At 35.9% G+C, this 23352-nt stretch overlaps 1 protein-coding gene across 3 annotated transcripts in view; it reads right to left on the bottom strand.

The window, feature by feature from the left end:
• Positions 5391-23352, bottom strand: part of ARHGAP5 (Rho GTPase activating protein 5) — a 49543-nt gene continuing 31581 nt past the window's right edge. For 2 of the 3 annotated variants that reach the window (XM_021401841.1, XM_021401840.1), the window contains 4 exons: positions 22387-22464; positions 20905-21036; positions 18977-19082; positions 8387-12201 (listed from right to left, as the gene is read on the bottom strand). In XM_021401841.1, the coding sequence (XP_021257516.1) occupies positions 11871-12201; positions 18977-19082; positions 20905-21036; positions 22387-22464 (647 nt within the window). In that variant the 3' untranslated portion in view covers positions 8387-11870. Of the gene's footprint in view, positions 6394-8386; positions 12202-18976; positions 19083-20904; positions 21037-22386; positions 22465-23352 lie in introns of those variants that run through there. The other variant, XM_021401842.1, reaches the window with a different exon arrangement.

Here is a 23352-nt window from a genome sequence, read left to right as displayed (position 1 = left end):
TCAGCTGCTCCTCATTTTTAGACCTCCTTTGGCCACTCTCTAACAGCTTCATATACTTTATATATATAACTTTATATACTGCCACTCCCAAGGCTGCACACAGTGCTTGAGGTGAGGCTGCACAGCATAGCACAGGACAATCCCTTCCCTCGCCCAGTGGCAGTGCTGGGGCGAGTGCACCCCAGAGTACTGTTTGGAGCCCTTTCAGTTTTGAAAAGAAACACTCTTAGGGTAGATTTTTACTTGCCTAGGTATGTGCTTTCTTTTTGTCTCGTTATCGCAGAGACACTCACCCACTGAGCCCTGAGGCCCAGCTGTGAAGCTCAGCTGAAGTACCAGCTTAGCTGTGGCCCACAGCTCTGGCTAAAGGCGAGAAGCCCCAGGCTAGGCAGCATCCTACCCTGCCATCAGAGAGCATGTGAACACATGACAGCCCAACACAGAACTGCTGCTGGGAATAAAATAACCATTTGCTGGCCAAACGGATAACATTCTATCCTCCAAAGCACTGAAACAATCGTGACAGAAGGGGGAATCATTAAGAGTTTAGTTTATCCAAACCACATAGACAGCAAGGCCTTTGCTAGTCAAAAGTCACCTATTGCAGATAAAGCAGTATGAGTTTTTGGGTGCCTATTCAAAGTGGTGTGCTGAAAGCCAGTGATATGAGTGCACTAGAGATCCTTCTCTTCCACCCTTACCTCAAAAACAGTCTTCGATAACATGATCAGCACCCCAGCAAACCCCTTCTTGTTTCACAGACATATCTTAATAATGTTTCAGATGAATACTGATCACATAATTGAGGTAGAAACAGAAGAAATTAATCTTGTGTTAGTACCTCAAAAATAGACATACCTACTAGATGGGGAAAAATATATTTATATACAGATACTTTATTGTACTATGTATATACACACTATACTACATACTATATATATTACCGATTTCAGCAGTGGTTTCACAAATAATAGGTCCTATGGTTACCCCAAACTTTTGTAAATAAAACCCTCACATTCACATATTGCATTTCTAGAATGACATACAATGCATTGTATAGCACGTATGCATAAATCTGTATCACCAAAAACATTAGAGAAATATGGATCCTAACAGAATTGCTTTAAGAAAATATCCTATCACATTATCACCTTTCACAGATGTACTGTAAGTTAATTGCTTTATCATTTAAGAAACTGCTGCTTTTGTATTTTGGAGTGCAGTGTCAACAGTAAAGGCTGAAGGGAGAGATATTGATACTGCAGCACAAAACCAGCATAACCTGATTGATGGCCTCTATTGCTAAGAATTGCAATGAGAAGTCACACTGCAGTGCTACGGATTTAGCTTCTTGTGAATGTAAAGGAAGTGAGAAAATGAGAGGACAGTTGCATTCAAAGAACACAAATCACAGACTTTCTTCTACAAATTAAAGGGGGAGGAGGAGGGCTTGATTGTTTTTTTGTTTTTGCTGTTGCAGTTGTTACTTTTAGCTAGCACAGGAACAGATGAAGGGAGCCATAAATTTAATAGTCCACAAACCTTATAAAAACATGGCATTAAATCTTCAGTTAGTATGTACTAAATGAGATCTCTATCATGGGATTCAGTGCCAAAGACATTTGCATCATTTATACAACAGCACATATCTCTTTACAAACAAAAGAAAAAAATGCTGCAAGAAAATTCTTAGTCTAAAATTGATAGAAATGAAGAGTTGTAATGTGTTAACTAGATATGCTGAGGTACAGGAAGCATTTTCACATTCTGAATATAGCAAAGTAATACAGAAGTGAAGGCATCTAACTTACATCACCTCACTGTATTTCTCTCAAATATTTTAAGTATGCTTTAAAGAAAAATCATTAATTCTAGAAACTTCAATGAGCAATTTTAGTATTTTTAAAGCAAGCATGCTATGATAACTGAGGAAAACAGAACAACTGAATTAAGTGTATGTGCTAAGCCGCATCTTCTGTTCCAGACCACTTAATTCAGCAACCCATTTGTAAGGCTGCTTTTGCTTTTATCTAAGGGTGACTGTCTCTTTTATGCTTTCTCTGTCATCCTTCTCGATGACAGTGCTGGATCACAGAGTTGCAGCATGATTGAACAGCTATCTCAGGAGTGGCAAATAATGAAAACTGCCTCTTGACTTCTTGGAAAGGCAGACCTTCAGCAGCCCCATAGCAGCACATTCTCCCTGACACTCAGGCACATAATGAGAAGGCACCTGCAGCCAAACAGCTCCCAGTGCCTCGAGTGGACAGAGACACACTGAACAAGGCAAGAGAAGAACCTGGGCCTCGTGAGCTTCAGCTAAAGCCAGTCCCCCTCTTTGCCCGACACTATTTTAAAAATATACACTGACAGTAACATTTGGGGTTTTTAGAAAATAAGCTTTAGGGGTAAATAGCTGTCCACACTGTCTGCAAGATGTGAAGATATTATACTGTTGTACCCAGTGTTAGTAGAGCGCTCAAGACTATGCCCAGTTTGGACCACCAACATTAAGTTATATAGCTGTAAGAGGCCTCAAAAAGCAGTAGAAATATCACAAAGGCTTATAAATATAACCTGTAAAAAAGCTTACAGGAATGCGTTGTTTAGATAAAGAAGAAAAAAACTGTGGAAAGCATTGGAGGTAGCAGTCTTTCAGCATCTAAAGGTCACCATAAAGCTGACAGTGATAAATATTCACTGTGTCCACTTGAATGAAGAAATGAGTTTATCCTGCAGTAAAGAAGATTTAGCTTGGCTACCGGGAAGAGTTTTTGAAACTACCCAGTACAATTTTAATAGTTTAAAAACATCTTTAGTATGCCTTCAAATGAAATATACTTACACAATGCCATAAAAAAATATGCTACTCACAACATTGGGATACCAGTACGAAAACTAACAATAAGCAAGTATTCCTTTCAATGTGAATACTTCATAGATATTTCCAGAGGAATACTTAGCTAATTCAAAACCTTTCCTTGAATACTGAATTCTCATTATTTGTTTTTTATTGAGGAAACAGGTAAAATGTTGTTTGCAATTCAACAACAAAAATGCGCATTAGGATTTTTTTTTTTTTATTAAACCATTTAAATTGCAGATTTGGCTAAATCAAGTATATTTCCGAGAATCTTTGTTCAGGTAGGAAAATCACTTTTCCAACATGAAAACAGAGAAGACCACGTATTTCTTTTAAAGCTTTTGGTTCTTACAATGAAAGGGCCAGGTTGGTGCAAACTGTCTTCAGCATCTCCTCAGTCCCCACCAAGCTTGATTTGGTGCCAGCTAAGACCACTGCAGTGCTAGAAAAGGTTGGAACATGTCTTCATAATACAAAAATGCATTCAGAAGATACTGAAAACACTGGTTGGGAAAATATACCCATCATAAAAATTTCCTCCAATTTAGTTTAACACTTCAACTCTCTTGAAATTCCCCCTCCTCAGCTATTTACTGATGAGCTAAACCAGTTGCATGGCCAGTTTGGTCATACTCAGCACGTCTTCTAGTAGTCCTTCATTTAATAGCCATATCAACTTACTCCAAGAAAGCAACTGCTTCCCCATCCTCTGCCTCTCAGATTAATTCAGCACAGAGAGACATTTATCCTCTAAATGAGTTCAGAACATACTTTTTTTTTTTTTTAAACTATTGTTCAGTGCAAGAACTGCATGGAACCAAAATAACTGAGTAACTAGTTAAGTTTCCTTAACTAGTATCTAGGAGGCAAAGTCAGGCTCCTAGAGGCTGTAAGTTATTTTTTTCTTTACATTTCTGAAAATCTGCAAGCCTAGGGCTCTGGGCACCCATCCCAAAGTTAATTATGAATAACTGCATGAAGACACTCCCCTCAGCCCACTCCTTCTCAGCAAATTTAGGGAGGAAAAAAATAGGTTTTGTAGCAAGCCCAGCAGTTTGCAAACCTACGTTCTTGGAGTGCAAAGGAGGAGAAGATCTAACTCCAAGCACACCCAAATGAAAATGCCCTGCAGCAGAACCTCTTCATTCACATTGAAGAAACTCCAGATCCCGGATTCACAGCTCCTCTGTTCCCTGGGGTGGGGGGTTTGGGGAATAAGGAATAATAAAAAAGGAGTATCTCAGAAAATCAAACTCAATCTACTTGCAGAGCAGTAGCTTAAAAGCAGTTTCATGATGGACAGTGTTTTGGGTGGAATACTGGAAGTGGGGCAGTGGTCAAAATTCAAATGGAGCTGCAAGACCCTGCTCTGCAGCATATGAGAAGCACTTGGTCTTGGAGAAAAATAGAAGCAACTGGTTTCTCCCTGTTACTTTGGGCCATAAGTATCTGTAGTCTCCTAGGCTGTCTCTGATGCCAAATTATTTGCTCATTTCCCCTCTGGGTCAGAGCTCAGCTTTAGCAATTACATCACATGCACACCAGTTCTCCTGCCTCCTAGAGAAAAAAAACATGAAATTCCTTTAAAGAGGAAAAGCAGTCATGATTGAGAGGATAATTTGTTCTACAAATCACTTTCTCTGCCATGTACAGTCTTCCAAATGATTCCAGCAGGATTCATGTCTTCATACACTACTTTCATGTCCTCATTCAGTGATCTGGGTATTTACTGCACCTTGTCACTACCATGCTACAAAAATACACCTCTGGCAGACAACAGCACAGCCCTCTCATTTCTCTTACAAACTGCTTTCTTTGAAGAGAAAAAAAATAATGCTTGACAGTGTCACATACAAGCCAAAGGAGAACACAGTTTGATTTCTACTTTTCTAGAAGCACCTCAGGCCAGGGTAGCTTTATATTGTGGCACATAAATCCAGCCAGCTCCAAAGAGGTATAAAGGCACCTTAAAACCACAGATCATGGTGACATTACCAATCAACACTATTTTCTGTTGAAAAAAACATCAACAGAAGACTCTTGTGGCAGTAGGGTTCAGGAACAGGGATGCCAATGAACAAATAAAAATTGCTGTTTTTATTCCCATTTCAGTTGTTTCGATTTTAGTTGATGGTCACCTGCTAATCAATGACTTTCCATCAGATGCAAGGAACTCAGTACAAGATCAACACCGGCCCTTGAGCTTAGTGAGAATATAGGCAAGAGTTTTTCCATCCCCTCCTCCCTTTACAACATCATTAAGACTTGAAAGCACCCTAAAAACAAAGCTGTAGCACAAAGAAGACCCCCAGCGAAGGCAAGCATCTTTACCTTCCTGATAAGCTCAGAATCCGTAGCTTTTATCCTTTCCCTTTTAAACTGGGTACTGTCTGTTTCAGCACTCTTTTGTTAAGGACCACCTCCTAGCATACAGAACCTCCAGACACAGACAGAGGTCACACTGCCCCAGGTCCTGCATAGCCAAAATCAGAGAGGAGCGCATACAAACAAGCAGACAGACAGGGACTTAAGAATAATGACAGACTTTTTTTTATGTGGGACTCAGAATGTTTTAGAGGAGACAAATGTTAAGATTATGTTACAAATTTTAACTTTAAGACTAATTAAGGAAAAAAATATATATGACAAGAAGCAACAAAGAAAGTCACCTGTGATACTTTTCAGCTCTAGCACAGTTAAATAAAGGACATAAGATCAGGCTTATTTGTGTGACCAGTAACGATGACAAAGTTAGACTAGCTAGAGAATTCACAGAGAGGATAACAAAATTAGATACAGAGCAGCCCAGACCTGGACACAGTACTCCAGATGTGGCCTCATCAGGGCAGAGTAGAGGGCAAGGAAGGATCACCTCCCTTGACCTGCTGGCCATGCTTTTTTTAATGCACCCCAGGATGCCATTGGCCTTCTTGGCCACCAGGGCACACTGCTGGCTCATGGCCAACCTGTTGTCCACCAGGACACCCATGTCCTTCTCCGCAGAGCTCCTCTCCAGCAGGTCAGCACCTGTACTGATTACATGCGGTTATTCCTTCCCAGGTGTAGGACTCTACGCATGCCCCTGTTGAACCTCAACAGGTTCCTCTCTGTCCAACTCATGCCTGTTTACATTCAGTTTTCAAAACTTAACAGCAGAATTGTAATCAATAACTATCTGTAGCAGACTGGCCATCTGTTACTATTTACAGAACTGCTGTTATCAACATCTACTTCATTACTAAGTTTTTAAAAAAAGCATTTGTATACACATACATATTTCAGTAATGAACTACAGACAAATATTTATTTCTTGATAATGTTTGTTACATTCTGTGTTTAATACCCTCATCTAAGTATTTTAAGACGCAGCTGTTCAAAACAGGATTTTTTTGAGGCAGTTTTCTTGATCTCTTCTTCATTCCCCACTCTTGCATAGGGTCAAGAGGACTAAGTGGACACTGCAAAGTCAGGTCACACTGTCTGTAATTTAATAGCAACTTGTACGGTGAAATGGTGAGCTGGTGAAGCATCTGTGGAAAAAAACAACTTCAATTCATAACTTACATTCCATACATTTTCCAAACTTAATTAAGTAAAACCAAGCAAGAATGATTTAAGAGTCCCAGACATTCTCATCAGTGGCAAAGCTGAGAGAACTGCAGAAGATGAGAACAGCTAGTTTGCTTTCCCTTCAGCTCTTCATGTGTAAAGCAGAAAAAATCTGTAAGAACAGGCAGATTGTGATACTGTGATGCAGGGGAAAACATAAGCTGCAGCTACAGTATTTGGACTGGCTAGTCACACGAGCAGCCAGAAGTACTCTCCAATTAAGCCCATCTGCCCCTGAAGCAGTGACAAGGCCATCCTAGCAAAGCTCCTCAACCACCTTGTTCATCCTGTGCTTGTCACAAGCCACCACTAAAGACAGGTAAAATATAGGTAAGATAAACCAGAACAAGTATTAACGTGACAAGATTTGCAGAGATTTGCATCTCAAAGATCTACGTGGAGCATCCTAGAGATCAAATACAGACTACTTTAAAACGTCAGGCAGTCATGGCTGGAAACACCACCAGGAGATTGCCTTCCCTTCTCCTAATTCAAACAGTCTGAAACAACAGCCTTTCATTATCATACTCAGAGACTGAAAAAGTAAGTTATTACACTGTAGGCTTTCAGAGAAAGTGTTTAATTCTCTGTGTTTTCTAAATCACACCAAATGAAAGAGTGAGGGACAAATTATTATTAATGTTATCAGGTATGTTAAACACTATTCCATAATATAAAAGCACCAGAATGTTGGCTGTGAACCAGTAACATTCAATTCAGCAAGAGAAATACCAGGTACAAGCACACATGCATTGTATCTTAAAAGGAAGATGAGAAACACACGGGTAACAGGTATATCATGCACCATCTGTATACGTGGGAAAAAAATTCTCAGTAAAAAAAAGGAACTGGTTACTTTCATTAGCCATGATGACAGATCAAATTCATTCCTTCTGATTCCACGGAAGTTGTGCAAATTAGTTGAAGGAAAAAAATGAAACAAATATTAATTTTACACCTAGGTTCCCTAGGACAGCCGCTCATCAGAAAATTGTGGTCTGTCGCAAAGCCTGAACACAGCATTATGCTTCAGATTCCACAGAGATGTGGATCTTTGATACAGCAATCTGAGATTTTCAGTGAGTTACAGGGAAGATGCATCCAATTTTAGATTAAAATGCGCCTGCATCTCAAAGTGTTACGATTTACAAAAAAAAAAAAAAAAAAACAGTGTTCAGATATGAAAGTATCACGTTTTTGCAGCTACTTCTGAATTAGCCATACTTCTCATGATGCTTCAAAGAAACAAACTAGGCATATATGCTGCACGCACAAGAGCTAAAAACAGTACTAGTAACAAGTTTTCAGTTAAAACTTGGATTTATCCTATACACCTAGAAGAATTGTGACAAATAATCTGAAATTCAGAGAATTTAAAGTTGACCTCACAATGCAGTTTTTTTTACTCGTTTAAAAACTACAAGGAAAAAAACAATTGTAGAAGAGTGTTTTCATTTTTTAACCATTCATCTAGCATGGTAGAAATCTGAAAACCTGATTTCCATAATCGCAGCCTTTCTTGCTCAGCAGATCAATCAAGTGAAAAATGTGAGAGATCATACGAGCCACAGAATTTAACATGCGTTACACAGCTAAACAGAACGTCTTCCATCCTGTCTCTTTTGAGGTCTGCACGTATTCAGCATGAAAGAGGGGTACATTACCCACAGAAAGAGGCACAGCACATTAATCACTGGGTACATATCTTGCAAAATTCTGCAGTTTAAAAGAAGAGATTCAGTAAGATGGACTCCTTCCCCTTCCCACCTCCCTCCATCAAGGAATTCCTTAAACATTTGATGCGATGCATTCAGTTTAGCACAATTTAATGCTACATTTCATCTCCGTGTATGTGAAAGAGATAATTGGGTGCTTTGCCTTCAAAAATGTAGTAGGCAACTAAACTGAACATTATACACAGTAAGCATCTTAGTATTTTATTCATTGCATCTTTTATACAGAATAAGCTTCACTGATATTAAATCCACTGCAGTATTCTGTAGATGTAGCAACAAAAGATTACATTATAAACAAAGAACAAAATTTGTACTTAAAAAAAATTATATATGTTATTTTTTTCGGTTGACAAACATGATCACATTACTGAGAAAAACTGAGATAAGCATGGAAGGTAAGGCCAAATTTTTGTTTTTGGTCTCCAATTGATAACTCTTCTGTATTTACCATAAATATTAGAAGCTAAACTCCAGCAACTAAAAATAAGCATATCTATAATTTTCTAGCAACCAGTACTCAAATAATGGAGAAAACATACAATGAAAGAAGTTTCTTTTCACTTAGATTGACATCCGTGATCTATGTACACTATGTTAAAATTCCACAACATTCTGGAGGGCAAGGAATTTTAAAATAACCTGTTAAACATTACTTAGAATGGCACTTTTTTAACTCACGTGTCGTACTTCAAAATTGCTAAAACATTGAAAAACAATACACTGCAGAATGCCTATACCAGAATTACATAAAAAAGACAAACTACTCCATAAAGTGTCACTGAGACGCTCAACCAAAAATAATATACATTTGTATTTTTTTCAAGATAGATATTACTGTAAAAATGCTCACATTAAAAAATATAGTTATTGTTTGTATTTCCATTAAAACTAGAAGGGACTACATGGAGCCAAGGTATGAGGAATTTTTATATAATGGCATGCTTCCTCATTTTATAGCACTAACAAAAATAACAGAGAAAGCTCTATTAAGTATCTTTAATCACGATGGTATCGTTTCCTAGTATCTTTTTCAAACTTTGCTATGATGGTGTATGTGCATGCAAGTCTGTGCACATGTGCTTGTGTACATAAACACACAAGCACATCAAAAATATCAGCGTATATATTATCCAGATACACGCACATCCACATTCCTGCATATAACACTTGTATAATGCAAATAATATGCAGGAACTCTGCCATGTGACAATCAAGAGTCACACGCCGCGCTTTTTTTTTTCTCCTTCTAATGGTTTATCCAGTAAATGTAGTAACACTTTCATATTTGGCCAAAGGTACTTGTTAATTTCCAGGAAATTATGAAGTGATTCATCCATAACATCATACACAATAAACCTGATTGTGAATTTCGTGTGAAAGTTGACGGAATGGAATGTAGATTACTCTAAAAATTAGTATTCAAAGATTAGATAAATCGTATGGCAAACACCTTGGAATTCGTAGAAAGTTTAAAATGTAATTCACATTACAAAGACTGGAGATACTTTTATAGGTAGAACTTTTAAATATGGATATGACTGGCATTTATTTTTAAGCTTACTTCTATTAGAAATAGACTAGTTTCCTGTACAGGTGATGCATTGTCTATACCATATATAGTAGAAAAATAAATTCTTTAGCAACTTAGAAATAGTTTATAAAACACTTGAAGTTGCATTTTCTTTGCTAAACATGCCAATGTTAGACTGACAACTATAAATAAAAGCTATATAGACAACAGATGTAATGTAGAACAAGTTAAGAATACTACAATTTACAGGACAGACTTTATTGTACTATTAATTCCTGTGTGCTTTGCAATAGGAATAGGGTTGACTTTTCTTTTTTGTTTTCTTAAAAAAGATAATTAATTGCAAGAATATAACACAATATCAAGATAATTTATAATATACATGTACTTCAAACAGCAGCTGATTTTATGGTATCATAGTAATCTAGAATGATAATCCAAGTCATAATTATAAGTACAATACCTAGGACATAAGTGGGAAAGGCAATTTTTATTTTATGCAAATGGAGCAAATCAAACTCTTAAGAACCTTAATACTCAAAATCAGCTATTTACTATAATACATACAAGACGATCTTAAATCTTGTTATAAGTGAAGATTACAACAGTGACCATCATAAAGCTTCTTTTTTAAAACTACACAAAACATTCTAGCAGCTGAATGAGCCAAAACTGTCGTCTTCTTCGCAGATCTAAAAAGGTGTATTCTGAGCATGAAAGAAAAAGAGCTGCTATGAAGAGTCTCACAAATAGTGATTGCTTATGGTCTCTCCTTTGCTACAACTTGTAACCTTCTGAAATTTTTACCACTAACAAAATATTTAACCAGAAGTTCTGTTTAAATTAAGCAGCATTCTTTTACAGCAAAATTGGTACCAATGTAGAAGGAAAATAAACGAAAAAAAAAAAAAAGAGAACATTTAAAAAAAAATGGTGCAAAACCAAAAAATCAGTCATTTAAAATTTAAGTACAACATACCACAGGAAAAAAAAATGAATACAAGTTTATGTGATTTTATATATACATACTCCAAAGAAGTTAACTGTCAGTACCCAAAGTATTTATTGCTATGTATTAGCAATGCATTTTTGTATATCTTTAAAGGGTCACATAAAAATAGATTTAAAGAATAGATTAATTGAAGTCCTAGATTAAAACATTGTTTGGTTTAGAGAATTTTACTACAACAAAGTTCATGTTTATGTATGAAAAGTTATATAACCTTGTATGAAAATGCCATGAACTATCTTCTAAACACTAAATGTATTCCCAAGTGGGAAAAATTAAAATATCTAAAATATATTAGATTAAGTTTACAAGACCATCAATGATCTTTTAAACATGCAGCTGTTTACAGAATTAACAGTTTTACAAAATGTTTAGATAAGGAACGGAACATAAAGAAATAAGTAGGCAACATCAAAATTTTTGTACAATATTTGAAACTCACTTTTACAACAAGCATGTCCTTGGTATTGTGCTGTAAGAAATAATAAGCAAGTTCACCCACCCTTAACAAACTGTCCACAGGTTTACTTACAAGTAAAGATGGAAGGTGAGGCATTGTAAAATTCTTAACAGTGCATTTTGCATTCTTCCATAAACCATCCTAAGCCTACCATCACGTAAGTAGCCAGGAGATTACAAAATAAACTATAGCTGGGCTTTCGTTGTTTACACAGAATGCTTGAATGTGAATAAAACTGCCAAAAATAGCATGTTAAATAACAAAAACAGCCATAAAGCAGGCTGTAAGCACTGAATGTTTCATAAATGTAATTTTTTAATCATTAAATTTCTATAGAAAAATTTTATTCACAATATATTGTGACAAACTGTCACAGGAATGATATAGTGATTGCAATAAAGTATCATGCAGCAGCAGCTTTGTACTTTATAGCTATTTTTGCTTTTAAAAATTAAACCTCTCCCGTCATGCTTACCACATAGTTTTTATCTGCAGTGTGTACAAATGAGGAACACAGTAAGGGATATAACAAAAAAAATGTCCAACCAGCGGGATGAGAATTATTTTTCATAAATATGAAGTACATTACTGTATCCTGAAACATGCATGTCTATAGCTTTTCTTTACTGTCCAGTGCCAGGCTGCCTGCAATCATCTTCTATTTATATAATACCAAGAGGGTCTGCTGGTAATTGCGGCTGTATCAGCTGAGGCTGCAGCGGTGGTGGTAACTGCAGAGGTACCATTGGCTCCACCATCTGCACCGTGTTGGAAGGCGGTGGCTGACATGCCACTGGGTTCGGTGCTTCTACAATCTCTCCATTGTAAAAGAAAAACTGACACTGCTGAATGAAAGTCTCTATAATCGACTGGTGGATTTTGGTAGTAGAAAGGAACTCTCTGTTTTCAAAATCAGGTCTCATCAAAGTAGGCCAGAAACAAATTGATAAGTTATCAGCAGTCATAAAGTTGGTTTTATATTGCTGACTAACCCTGAAAAGAGAATGACATGCACAGAATGAATTAAAAACAGTATGCAATCAACCAGAAGACTTTAAACACATGCCAACATTTCGAAGTGATAGTAATAAACAAACTTTAAATTCCTCAACCAGCCACATTACAATTACATTACATTACAATTGTATACAATTGTATATTGTTTGTCATCTATACAGCAAAGTTCATACTATTTTTGAACAAATCACAACCTTGGGGGAGAGGGAAAGGATTTATTTTATCATTTTATCCTATTTTGTTGCCATGTTATTATTGGTATTCATGGTATGAATTACCATGTCACACTGCTCCAAGATCTCTATTTTGCTTTGATGATCTAAGCAGATAACACTGCAACTCCAGCAATTACTGCAGTATTCTCCCAAAGCAATGTCTAATCAGTGAGCTAGCTTTTTATTTCTATGTTCATTTTCTTCTTGTAGGCACTTACTGTATTTCACTAGATGCTAAATTAGTATGAGATAGGTTATCTACGTAACACGCTAACAGCAACTGCTTCAACTACGATCAAACTCTGGTCAGGAAGTTTATGAATATCATATTTATTAACCATGAGGGACAAGGCAAAACAAGGTACCTGGAAGTATTTTTTTTTTACAAGTATGTTATGATTAAGATTTTAACTATTAATATTAGTCCATATGAATCGTGCTCTTCATATTCACATAAGTTCCTAAACAAAGCTAAGATTGAGTTTTTAGAAGTAAAATATTTTTAAATATATGAACTATTGAAGTTCTTAGAAAAGATGCAAAATGAAGCAACTGAAAGACAACAGTCGACCTAGTTAATATCAAGCAACATAATTTTAGGTTAAAAAAAAAAAATCAATTCCCTATTAGAATGCTGATTTGCCAACAGAAGACCTGAGGAACGGTTTCAAAAAACAAAATTAACCTAACTCTGTGCATCACCATCAAAAGGAGGAATTATTTCCCCACTGTCTCTCACTATCATGTACAGAGAAGCGCATGCTTCTCTCCTTACACTTGTTACATTTGGCACTTCTCACACTACTCTGTGAGCCAATCTGTTTAGTGAAACAGCAGAACACTACCCTAGCAAAATAGGTGGAGCTTTTTTGCTTTGTTTTCCTGTTTTTCCCATTTTAATAAATTAAATGAATTCAACCTCAGTTCTAGATTTCCAGAACTTCACAGGAACAACTGAATGGGAGAGGGTGGAAATTAGACCAGAAAAGAACTGACAGGTTGTAACTCTGTCTCAGTGCCAATTAATCCAGCTTTCCAGGTTGGATGTGGCTCTGGGCAGTCTGGTCTAGTGGTTGGCAGTGCTGCACACAAGCAGGGGGGTTGAAACTAGATTATCATTATCGTCCTTCTCAACCCAGGCCATTCTAAGATTCTATGATTATCCACCAGAATAGTATCATAAACACTGGAATTAAAAGAAAAAAACAAAACATTATTCAATGTCAAGACAGTCTATATAAACTACAACAGTGTAAAAAAAAAGTTTTAATTAGGGATCCGTTTCAATAGAGAGCCACAGAGATCAGTTCCTGAGTGCATTATTATGAAATACCTCAAGAAAAAGAATTCAATGAATAATGTATAAAGTTTACAGAAGTAATACATTTACAATCAAGGTCAACTTGATTCTCTAGAATGAATTCAAATTGTGTGATACCACAAAAAAAAAAAAGCCAATCAACCAACCAAACCAAACCAATAAAATAAATAAATAGAAAACCAAATAAAACACCCAAATCCAAAAGCTTGGTAACAAAATACTAGTCTATTATAGGATGGCAAACTGTATTTAGAAAACAGTTTACCTAGGAGAGAACGGACACTATTTAAGGAAGAGAAAATATAAGATCCCCAAAAGAAGCTTGCATCAAAGCTGTATGTCATGCTGAGCCATAGAAACAAAGGAATTTCAGAGTTGTAACACAGGTACTAGATTACCCCATGAACTATCGCGCTCAAACCAACCATTGGGCTTGATGGTCTTGAAGGTCTTTTCTAACCTAAGTGATTCTACAAACTTTGTAAGCATTATTTTGATAGGAAAATGTTTAGAAAAAGAATGAGCCTAGCCTTGGAAATTCTGCAAAGAATGGATTCACTAAATCCATTTCCATAGGTCAGTCCTGTATGAACAACAGGAGTAAAACAACATCTGATAAAATTTATTTTTATCATTTCTTGCACCAGAACAAACATGCAAAATACTTTGAACATCTTAAGAAGAGAATGCTTGTTTCATCTGGGGGCTACTGGAACAAAAGCAGGCAATTCAAATAAAAGATTTCTATTTTTAGTAGTGCCAGTGCTATTAAACACTACTAACTTATTAAAATAAAAATAATGTATTAAGGATTAATAAGACTATCTGCCTACTAGAACACAAATCCATCCTCTCTCTAACCCAGAGAATATTTAAGTATCATATACTATGCAAGGAGCACAGAAGCATATTTGTAAGCATGATGGCTTGACTGCTTCCAACATGGACTCTGCTCAGGCAGAAGACATACTACTAACAGGAGCTACGGGAAAAACAAGCTCTAATGTGTTTACTGGGTGAAGTACAGGTGCAGAGGTATAACTGCACTCCTTTATTTATCTTACAAACACAGTATGACATGTAAGATGACAATCTTCTCCCAGTAAAACTCTGCAGAAGCTTCTGGTAAAATTATCTGCAAGGAAGATGTATCACACTTAATGAAAACTTTGCTGCTTCAATGAAGTCATTAAACTCAAATGATATGCTGTAGAAGATATTCTCTCTGAAATTCTGAATGATCTCCACTAAGCATGACATCAATCCACAGGATAATGACCTAGGTGATCAACTCCTACAACTGAATCTATGAATCTCGCCAACATATTTAGCTTTAAACTTCAATACAAGACTACGTTTTTATTTTTTTAAGTTATTGTATTGTGAACTCCTAATGACAAAAACAAATGTTATTAAAATGTAAAACTTTTCTACATACATTTTTCCACAAATTAGTTTTCTGTTGTCATTCTACTTGTACTTGTGTTTTTTAATTTTCTCTATATAGTATCATAATGTAATTAAAGATAAATACATTTTTGTTTTAGCTTTCAGTGTATAAACCAAAGGTTCCCAGTTGGGTTCTTCTCCGAAGTTTTCTGATTTAATCAGGGGCTGAAAAAGGTTGTTCATTTTTACTCCAAATTCATTATTACAACAAAATTGTCAAGAAAGAAAAAACCTGTTACTGGATATATCATCTACAACTGAATGTTTCCTCAGAAAAATGCAATCTTATTCATAATAGGCTAGAATCAAGATGTTCCGTTTTCATAAAAATATTCTTCATTCTAAAGTAACATTACAATTTTATCTAGTAGTAATTAGTGAGATGCATGAAAAATTATGTGTTGATAAATCTGATTAACACTTAAGATATTCAGTTGAGAATATGCAATTCCTATGACACAGTATAAAGAATAAAGGTAACTGAGATACAGTTCTGCAGAATTAGAATGCAAAAAGAACTTCAACAACTTGTCAATTACTATTTTGATGATCAGCAAGAGCAGACTGCAAGAATTTTCTGATGACAGTTCATAGATTGAAAAGTTGTGTAAACCATAGTAAACACTACAATTATTGCTATAAGAAAATATTTTCACTCATTTACAATTAATGTACAGTGTTGACTATAAAAGACTGACTTGTATTTTAGCATGTGCACTACTTATTCCAAATAGCTAAGGGTACACAAATGCTGCCTCTCTCAACCTGTTCTGAATAAATTTGGTCCAGAGGATATTTGGACACTTCCTGAATGAAGGTGATATTCATACTTGCTTTCCTAAGAGAGTACCATTTTAATTTCGCTCAAGGAGAGTAAATTAAAAAATAAAAGCTTTCCCTTTACTTAGCATTTTCATTCAAGTTTTTCTTCCTATATCAGTTTCTTCTGTTTATCTTTAAAAGGATGAGAATGGACTTTAGAGCAAAGGCCAACAGGCATTATTCCTGTTCTCCAGTAAGCTTTGTGACGTATATATTTCATTTGTCTGTATACATGCATGCATTAGAGATCATTAAAAACTGTATTTAGCTCTTTTACTTGCAGCAATCCAGGTACTTGACACTGCAATTAGACCTTTGTTACTCTCATCTATGCTATGCTAATACGTGATCAGCCGAAGATTTCTGAAAATTCTGAGATTGACACTCTGCCAGTGAATTCAAGGAATCTGGTCCGTTAAGAATTATTGAAACATTTAACGTGATTTACGTCAAGTTCGTGATGTTTTGTTTTACCTCGGTACATCTGTAAGTATACAATATATAAATCCAAGAAATAGTTCTATCCACTCGTGATTCTATTCGAGGGCTAGAAAACTGAATTTTACTGTGCACTGCACTAAATAAATCGATGCATTTCCCTGCAAAGGAAAAATACAAGCTATATTTGTGATTGAGAGAAGTGTAAAAGTAAGTGCCTAAGTTGCAAAGCTTCCCATACATTCAATGAAAATAGAATCACTTACATTGGAAAAGACATTTAAGATCATCAAATACAACAATCCACCTAACCCTACAAGTCCAAACCACATCCGTAAGTGCAACATCCACAGACCTCTAACAACACCTCCACCACCTTTCCAACCAGCCCATTTCAATTCCTAACCACCTTTTCTGTGACAGAATTCTTACTGATATCTAATCTAAACCTCCCCTGGCCTAACCTGAGGCCTTTGCCCTACATTCTACCTCTTGTCACCTGAGAAGAGAAACCAACAACTTCCTTGGTGCAGTCTCAATCCATTCACCAGATTCAGTGTTTCTCTGCACATGCTCCAGCACCTCAATGCCCTTCTCATGGCAAGGGGCCCAAAACCGAACACAGTACTTGAGGTGCAGGCTCACCAGTGCCAAATACAGAGGGACAATCACTTCCCTGGTCCTGCTGGCCAAACAATTTCCACGGCCATTGGCCTCTCTGGCCACCTGGGCCCACTGATGGCTGTTAACCAACACCCCCAGGTCCTTTTCTGCCAGGCAAATTTTCAGCTGCTTTTCCCCATTTATATTGCTGTATGTGGTTGTTATGACCCAGAATAAGAAGACTCCTTCCAAACAGCAATGGAGAACGCCTAGAAGAGAAGTCTGATTTCACTGACTAAATAGGGAGTTTAAAAAGTCTCATTTCAACCCCTATATTAGATGCCCAAAGTCAGAATGTTGTGCCTGCAAAAGAGCCTGAAAAGCAGTTTAAAGATCATGAAAGGCCTACTGGTATATACACAAAATTATCCAGCTGGCTAAAAAACACCACTGGAGAGGAAGGACTCAACAGTCTTTGCGGGTAGTACATTGAACACAATGCAGAAATACGCCCATGTGGCAAACGTGGCCCAATGTACCAGGGCTGCATTAGGACAAGTGATGGGAGTACGTCAAGGGAAGTAATCTCTCCCCTCTACTCTGCACTGCACTTCCGGCATCCTAGACTCTGGCCTCTCCAATACAGGAGAGAGGCAGACATACTGGAAGGAGCCCACTGAAGGGGCACACAGACAGAAGATCTCTCAAATGACGAAAGGCTGAGCAACTGGGACTACTTACTCTTGAAAAGCTCAGAGAGAATCTTATCAATGGTTCTAAGCATCTCACAGGAGGGTGTAAAAAAGATGGACCAAGACTCAGAATTCTGAGTGGCACCCAAGTGACAGGACAAGATGTAACAAGCACAAATTAAAACACATAATGTTCTGTCTGAACATAAAAAACACTTTTTTTTTTTTTTTTTTTTTTTTTTTTTTACAGTGAGGGTGATTGCACACTAGCAGGTTGCCCAGAGAGGTTGTGGAGTCTCCATAGTTAGAGATACTCAAAACCCAACTGGACATCATCCTATGCAATCTGTTCTTGCAGATCCTACCAAAGCAAGAGGGGTGCACTAAATCTTCAGAGGTCCCTTACAATCTCAACAATTCTGCGGTTCTGTCTTAAAAAAAAAAATCACAAGTTTATCTTTAATAGTAGCGTACTGGGAAACAAAGATTTTTCTAGGGAAAAAAATACAGTTATTTTAGCTGCGACTAAATGTTTATTATGTCTTTTAATAATGGTGTTAACTATCCTTCTGAGTGGATTTCAGAGAATCCAATAGTTTTGCTGAGTAAGAAACATGAGCAAGCTAATATTTTTGAGCAAATACTGCACACTTGGACACATGAAGTGTCAGATAAAGTAGTATATGTCTACAAGCATTAAGACTATTTTAGTAAATAAATTTAAAAACAGACAAAAAAATACATTTCTATGCAAGAGGCAAGATTTAGGAAGGAAATTCACTACAAAACAGTTCTATTCCACATTTTAGTTATTCAGCAGAAGTTTTGCATGCTACATTTTAGAGGCGCGAATCTGACCTTCCGTTAATGGGCAGGGAATAGGCCAAATAACTTCCATGTTCCTTCAAGCCTATATTAATCTATAACATTAACAGCTGCTTCCTTAGAAAAGAGGTCTGCAACTGTTGTACATATTCACTATGAAGTTATTTTGCTCCTTACAGCAATCATTTTTATATCTCTACAATAGCTATGATGGTAGATATTTATGCATCAATTATATCGGACATCATAATGTATCAACCTCTAATTCCTATTTTCATTTTCAACATTTATACTAACAGAGGAGAAATGCAGCAAGACATTTTCAATTCTGGTTTTTTTTTTTAATGTTAAAAATTAAACAAAACTGTAGTAGAAAAATACGAAACCTGTTCAGATGCGTTATCACGTATTTGAAGACATCGTAGTTCACTGGGTGGAACTTCTTCACAATTTCTTTTAACTCATGGAGCCGTTCTGTCTTATCCAAGATCTCTATAGAAATAAGTGACATTTCCCCATACATTTAGAAAGAAATACTGAATAAAGTGCTGCTAAGTCTTTTTCCAACTATAAGAAGTACAGATAAGATATCTACAGAGAAACAGAAAGTGAGAAAATATTCAATAAAATTCCTATTTACATGTATTATTGCAAAGAATTATCTTTTCATAATAAAGTGGAAACTATCTAAACACAAAAATGATTTCTGTTTTTAGATAGAATTATTTATTTCTATTTAACAGTCTTTAACAGACCATCTTGATCAACTTGTTGGCTTGTAGGTAACTAACAATGAGACAGGGAAATTTGTAAGATTTTCCATTGCTTGCAAAATGTTCTTAGCATATATGTAAAATTAATACCGATCATAGATTCATGAAGTTCTGGGGGATGGAAGACGTTTTCATGATCTTATAACATCTAATCTTATTAGTCAAATAATAAAAAATTATGAATAAGCCCGGTGCACCTGTTTTAACACAAATTTTCAAAGGTCCAGTGGATATTATTTGTGTTTTAAGAAGAAGCAAGCAATTGGAAAAGGACTAAGGAAAAAAATAACGAATTACAGAAATTTACAACAAATAAGTGCTACTTGTGACCTCAAATTACACACAGCAAGAAGCTGACACTGGCTTAAAATTTGAAATACACTTGCAGTTGGGTTCAGATATCTCAGAATCTCTCAACATAAACAGAATTCCAGAATACAGTTTTACAGTGGAAAAGTGGGGAAACGTGTCTCTTGCAACAAAATCGTTAACATTGGTATGAGAATTAGATGAATCCATACTATACCAACAATTATTCAAGTACCAAAGAACCTTAGCTTCCTCTCTCAAAATGATTTTTCATAAGCTGGTGTTACACATACTCACATTTTTGCCATACCCTACTGTGTAGAAAGGTTTGTTTCAAAAGAAAGACTTCTGTTCTTATTTACAATAAATTACAGTAATACGTAATTTATTAGTGACACGTAATTACCAAAGCCTGTCCCACTCAGCTCGGAAAATCTTACATTGATAAGAAAAAGAAAACATAACTACATTATACAAGGGATTTGCCTGAAAATTATAACAAAAATATCAAAAAACATGTCTGCAGATGTCATCCAAAAATACAACATTTCTAGTGTAACATACATTTACCAAGTCAAGGTTGAAGCGTTAGACTTACAGCAATACTGACATATTTTCAACAAAAAAGCATGGCAAAAATGTGTAGCAGTACTTTCCTAAAACAGTTTGCTGCCAGTCCAACTGCCCCAATTGATCTCAAGAAAGATATTCTTTAAAAGGGGAACAATGTAGTCACATTTTCGAGTCCGAAACATTTGTAAACACAATTAACCTTTTCATCTACACGTAGTTCAAAAAGAATTTGAAAAATATTTCAAAGAGGTTCACCATAATGTTCCACAGACGTGTGATTTCTAAAGCCTATTCTGAATGTATGTAAGACTTTACGAAATCAAGGTACGCTTTTTTCCACCCCTATAAACAACTATGATACATTTCCAAGTGCTAATACTGCAGTGCTAATAACAGAAAAAAAGGAGATTCCTCCAATTAAATTTCCTACATAGAGGGGAAATAACAGACTACAATCTATTTAGAATAACTAATGTAATCATCATATAATTCTGTTCTCATCGTATAATTCTGTTAATTTTAAAGAACACTAAAAAAAAACGGCACACCTAAGCAATTAACAAAATAAGTCAGTGCAGCAAGCCCTTTTAGCTTACAATGAATTAAAAATTGCAATAACGGTAGACTGTTAAGAAAAGAAAATATTCTTTATTACTTACTTGATGCTTCTAACAAGTCTTGATGCAAAGAATAAGGAATTAATGGATCTGGCAGATCTGCAAAAAAAGCTTTAAGAGCCCCAGCCACAGCATTTACTGTCACTTCCATAGACTCTAGACTGATACTATGATCTGTAAGAGAAAATTAAAAGCAGTTTAAGTAAAACCTACAGTTATGATTCTTCATAATATTTTTACGAAAGCAAGTATTTATTTGAAATACTGAACATGAAAACCTTGCTTAGTGTTTGTCAAGAACCGAGCGAACCAGGGGGTAAACTGCCATCACTTCAACATACATGAAATTAATATAAAGTCTTACAGTATTAAGAAAGCAGTAGATCAAAACCTAAAATTGTCTAACTCTCCATGTGGACTTAGATGCTTTTCTATTTGACACCAACTGGTTTCTGATAATTAATTTTGCCCAAGAATGAGTTTTAAAATTTACATCCCAAATTTTGTTGAAAACTGGCACAAAGTACACCAATACACAGAATTTGTGCGATGCGGCTTACGTGGCCACGAGGCCTTCTAAGCAAGGACAAGACCACACGCCAATGACTGTACATGGCCATATAACCTACTGATAGATTCCCAAATAACAGAGGCTTTATGTTTTATATTTGGAGGGTTTTTTTTTTTTTAATTTAAAACAATATAAAAGTCATACTAGATAATTTTAAAACTTCAGAAGTCCATTCCACTCAAAACATCATGTACTACAATGACGAAAGAACATCTAGCATTATATTCACATTATCTGAAACAGATACGGCATTAAAAAAATGTACCTTTATTCACTTTATCATCTAGGAGGAATTTTACTATTTCACAGACTCAATTTTATTACTAATATCAAAGAGGACTTTTAACATGGTTGGTTGCTTTTTTTCATTTTTAAAGATCAATTGATGTCATAAATTTAATGAGAAAGCAAGAAGAAAAAATAATGCTGACCCTCTCAACACATCCAAATGAACACCGTTATCTAGTGATCATATTCCAATACATTCCAGCATGAGAAAGATGGTATTACAAATTCATTACCAAGATTTAACTGTTAGTTCATATTAATCAAGAGAGTTTTCAATAAAATAATCATCAAGAAGTTCTGCATTTTGGGGAGCGGAAGTGTATGTTTAATGCTGAGGGATCTATGAACTATTAATCTAATATAAGGAGCAGTTAGTACTGCATTTAAATGCATTTATTCAACTAGAATACCACCTAGAAAATTCACAGGAAGCACTCAAAAGTAGTTTTAACTGGCTACAAGATTCTATCCCATCTTTGGGTTACACACAGCACCATTAGTTATACATAACATAGACTGTATCAGTACAACCTACCAAAGACTAAAGCACTCAGTGCTATGGAGATCAGTTTACACATAAAACTCATTTACACTGACTGCACTATCTTATAAATCCATGAAGAATTCAAGTTCTTTTGGCTTGAAATAATGAAATGTGTCATTACCTTGATCAAACTGTTTCTGAATGTTGTCTTGATCTGTTTTATTCCCACTAACACGGTACAGGCCTTCAGTACATAATCCTTAGAAGGAGGAAAAAAATAGATTCAAAAATAGGTTATGTACTATAGAGCAAAACAGAGTCAGCCGTAAGTACTTATTCAGAAACCGTATGCAGCACCTAAGAAGTAACGTTAACCATTACAGGGATACAGAACTATCAAACTGTGAAATACCGGCTGTCTTTTGAGTTTGCTATTCCATTTAATGTGAGTCAGGAGTGGAAAGATTGTTAGGCAGTAGAGGTTCTCCAGGGTTCTCATTATTACCTTGTTGAACTACATGTTATGGAGTTGTCATAATTACAGCAGGCATTCTAGGAAAACAACATTACAATAGAAATCCACATCTTTATTATGAATACACAAACACAAAGATGCACACACACACACACACACTCGCTCACTCCACTCCACTGATTATGTATTCTATCATAATAAAATCTGTTTTACCCACAGCTACTCACTAAATGGAAGAATCTGACCTGCTAATCGCAGTTACCCATAATCTTTTTCTTTGTTAGGAAACCAATAAGGAAGACAACCAGTATGCAGCGCCATAATTCTTCGCCTTTATGGGTGCAAAAATACCCTTATGCTACATCTCCATAGCAGTACACAGTTTTATGAAAAAAAATTCAAGTTCTAGAGTTCTATAGAATTTCCTGGCTCGCTACCATCGCAGATGAGTAACTGAATGCATTTTACAATATCAGGTGAATACAGGAAAATTTCTTTCACGTAAACTCTGAATGTTTACATTACTGAGAAACACTAGGAATCCTGCTAACGTGGTCAGAATACAGAATGCACTTAACTGCTTCAAACCACTGATTATTACTCTCCTAATTCCACTTTTCCATCTTAATTCTCTTCACAACTAATATATCTCTTTACTAGCTCCATCAAAGC

Source organism: Numida meleagris, chromosome 6 (genome assembly GCF_002078875.1).
Source record: "Numida meleagris isolate 19003 breed g44 Domestic line chromosome 6, NumMel1.0, whole genome shotgun sequence".
Taxonomy (NCBI): domain Eukaryota; kingdom Metazoa; phylum Chordata; class Aves; order Galliformes; family Numididae; genus Numida; species Numida meleagris.
Note: the sequence above shows the minus strand (reverse complement) of the source record. Positions and strands in the feature narration are given on the sequence as shown.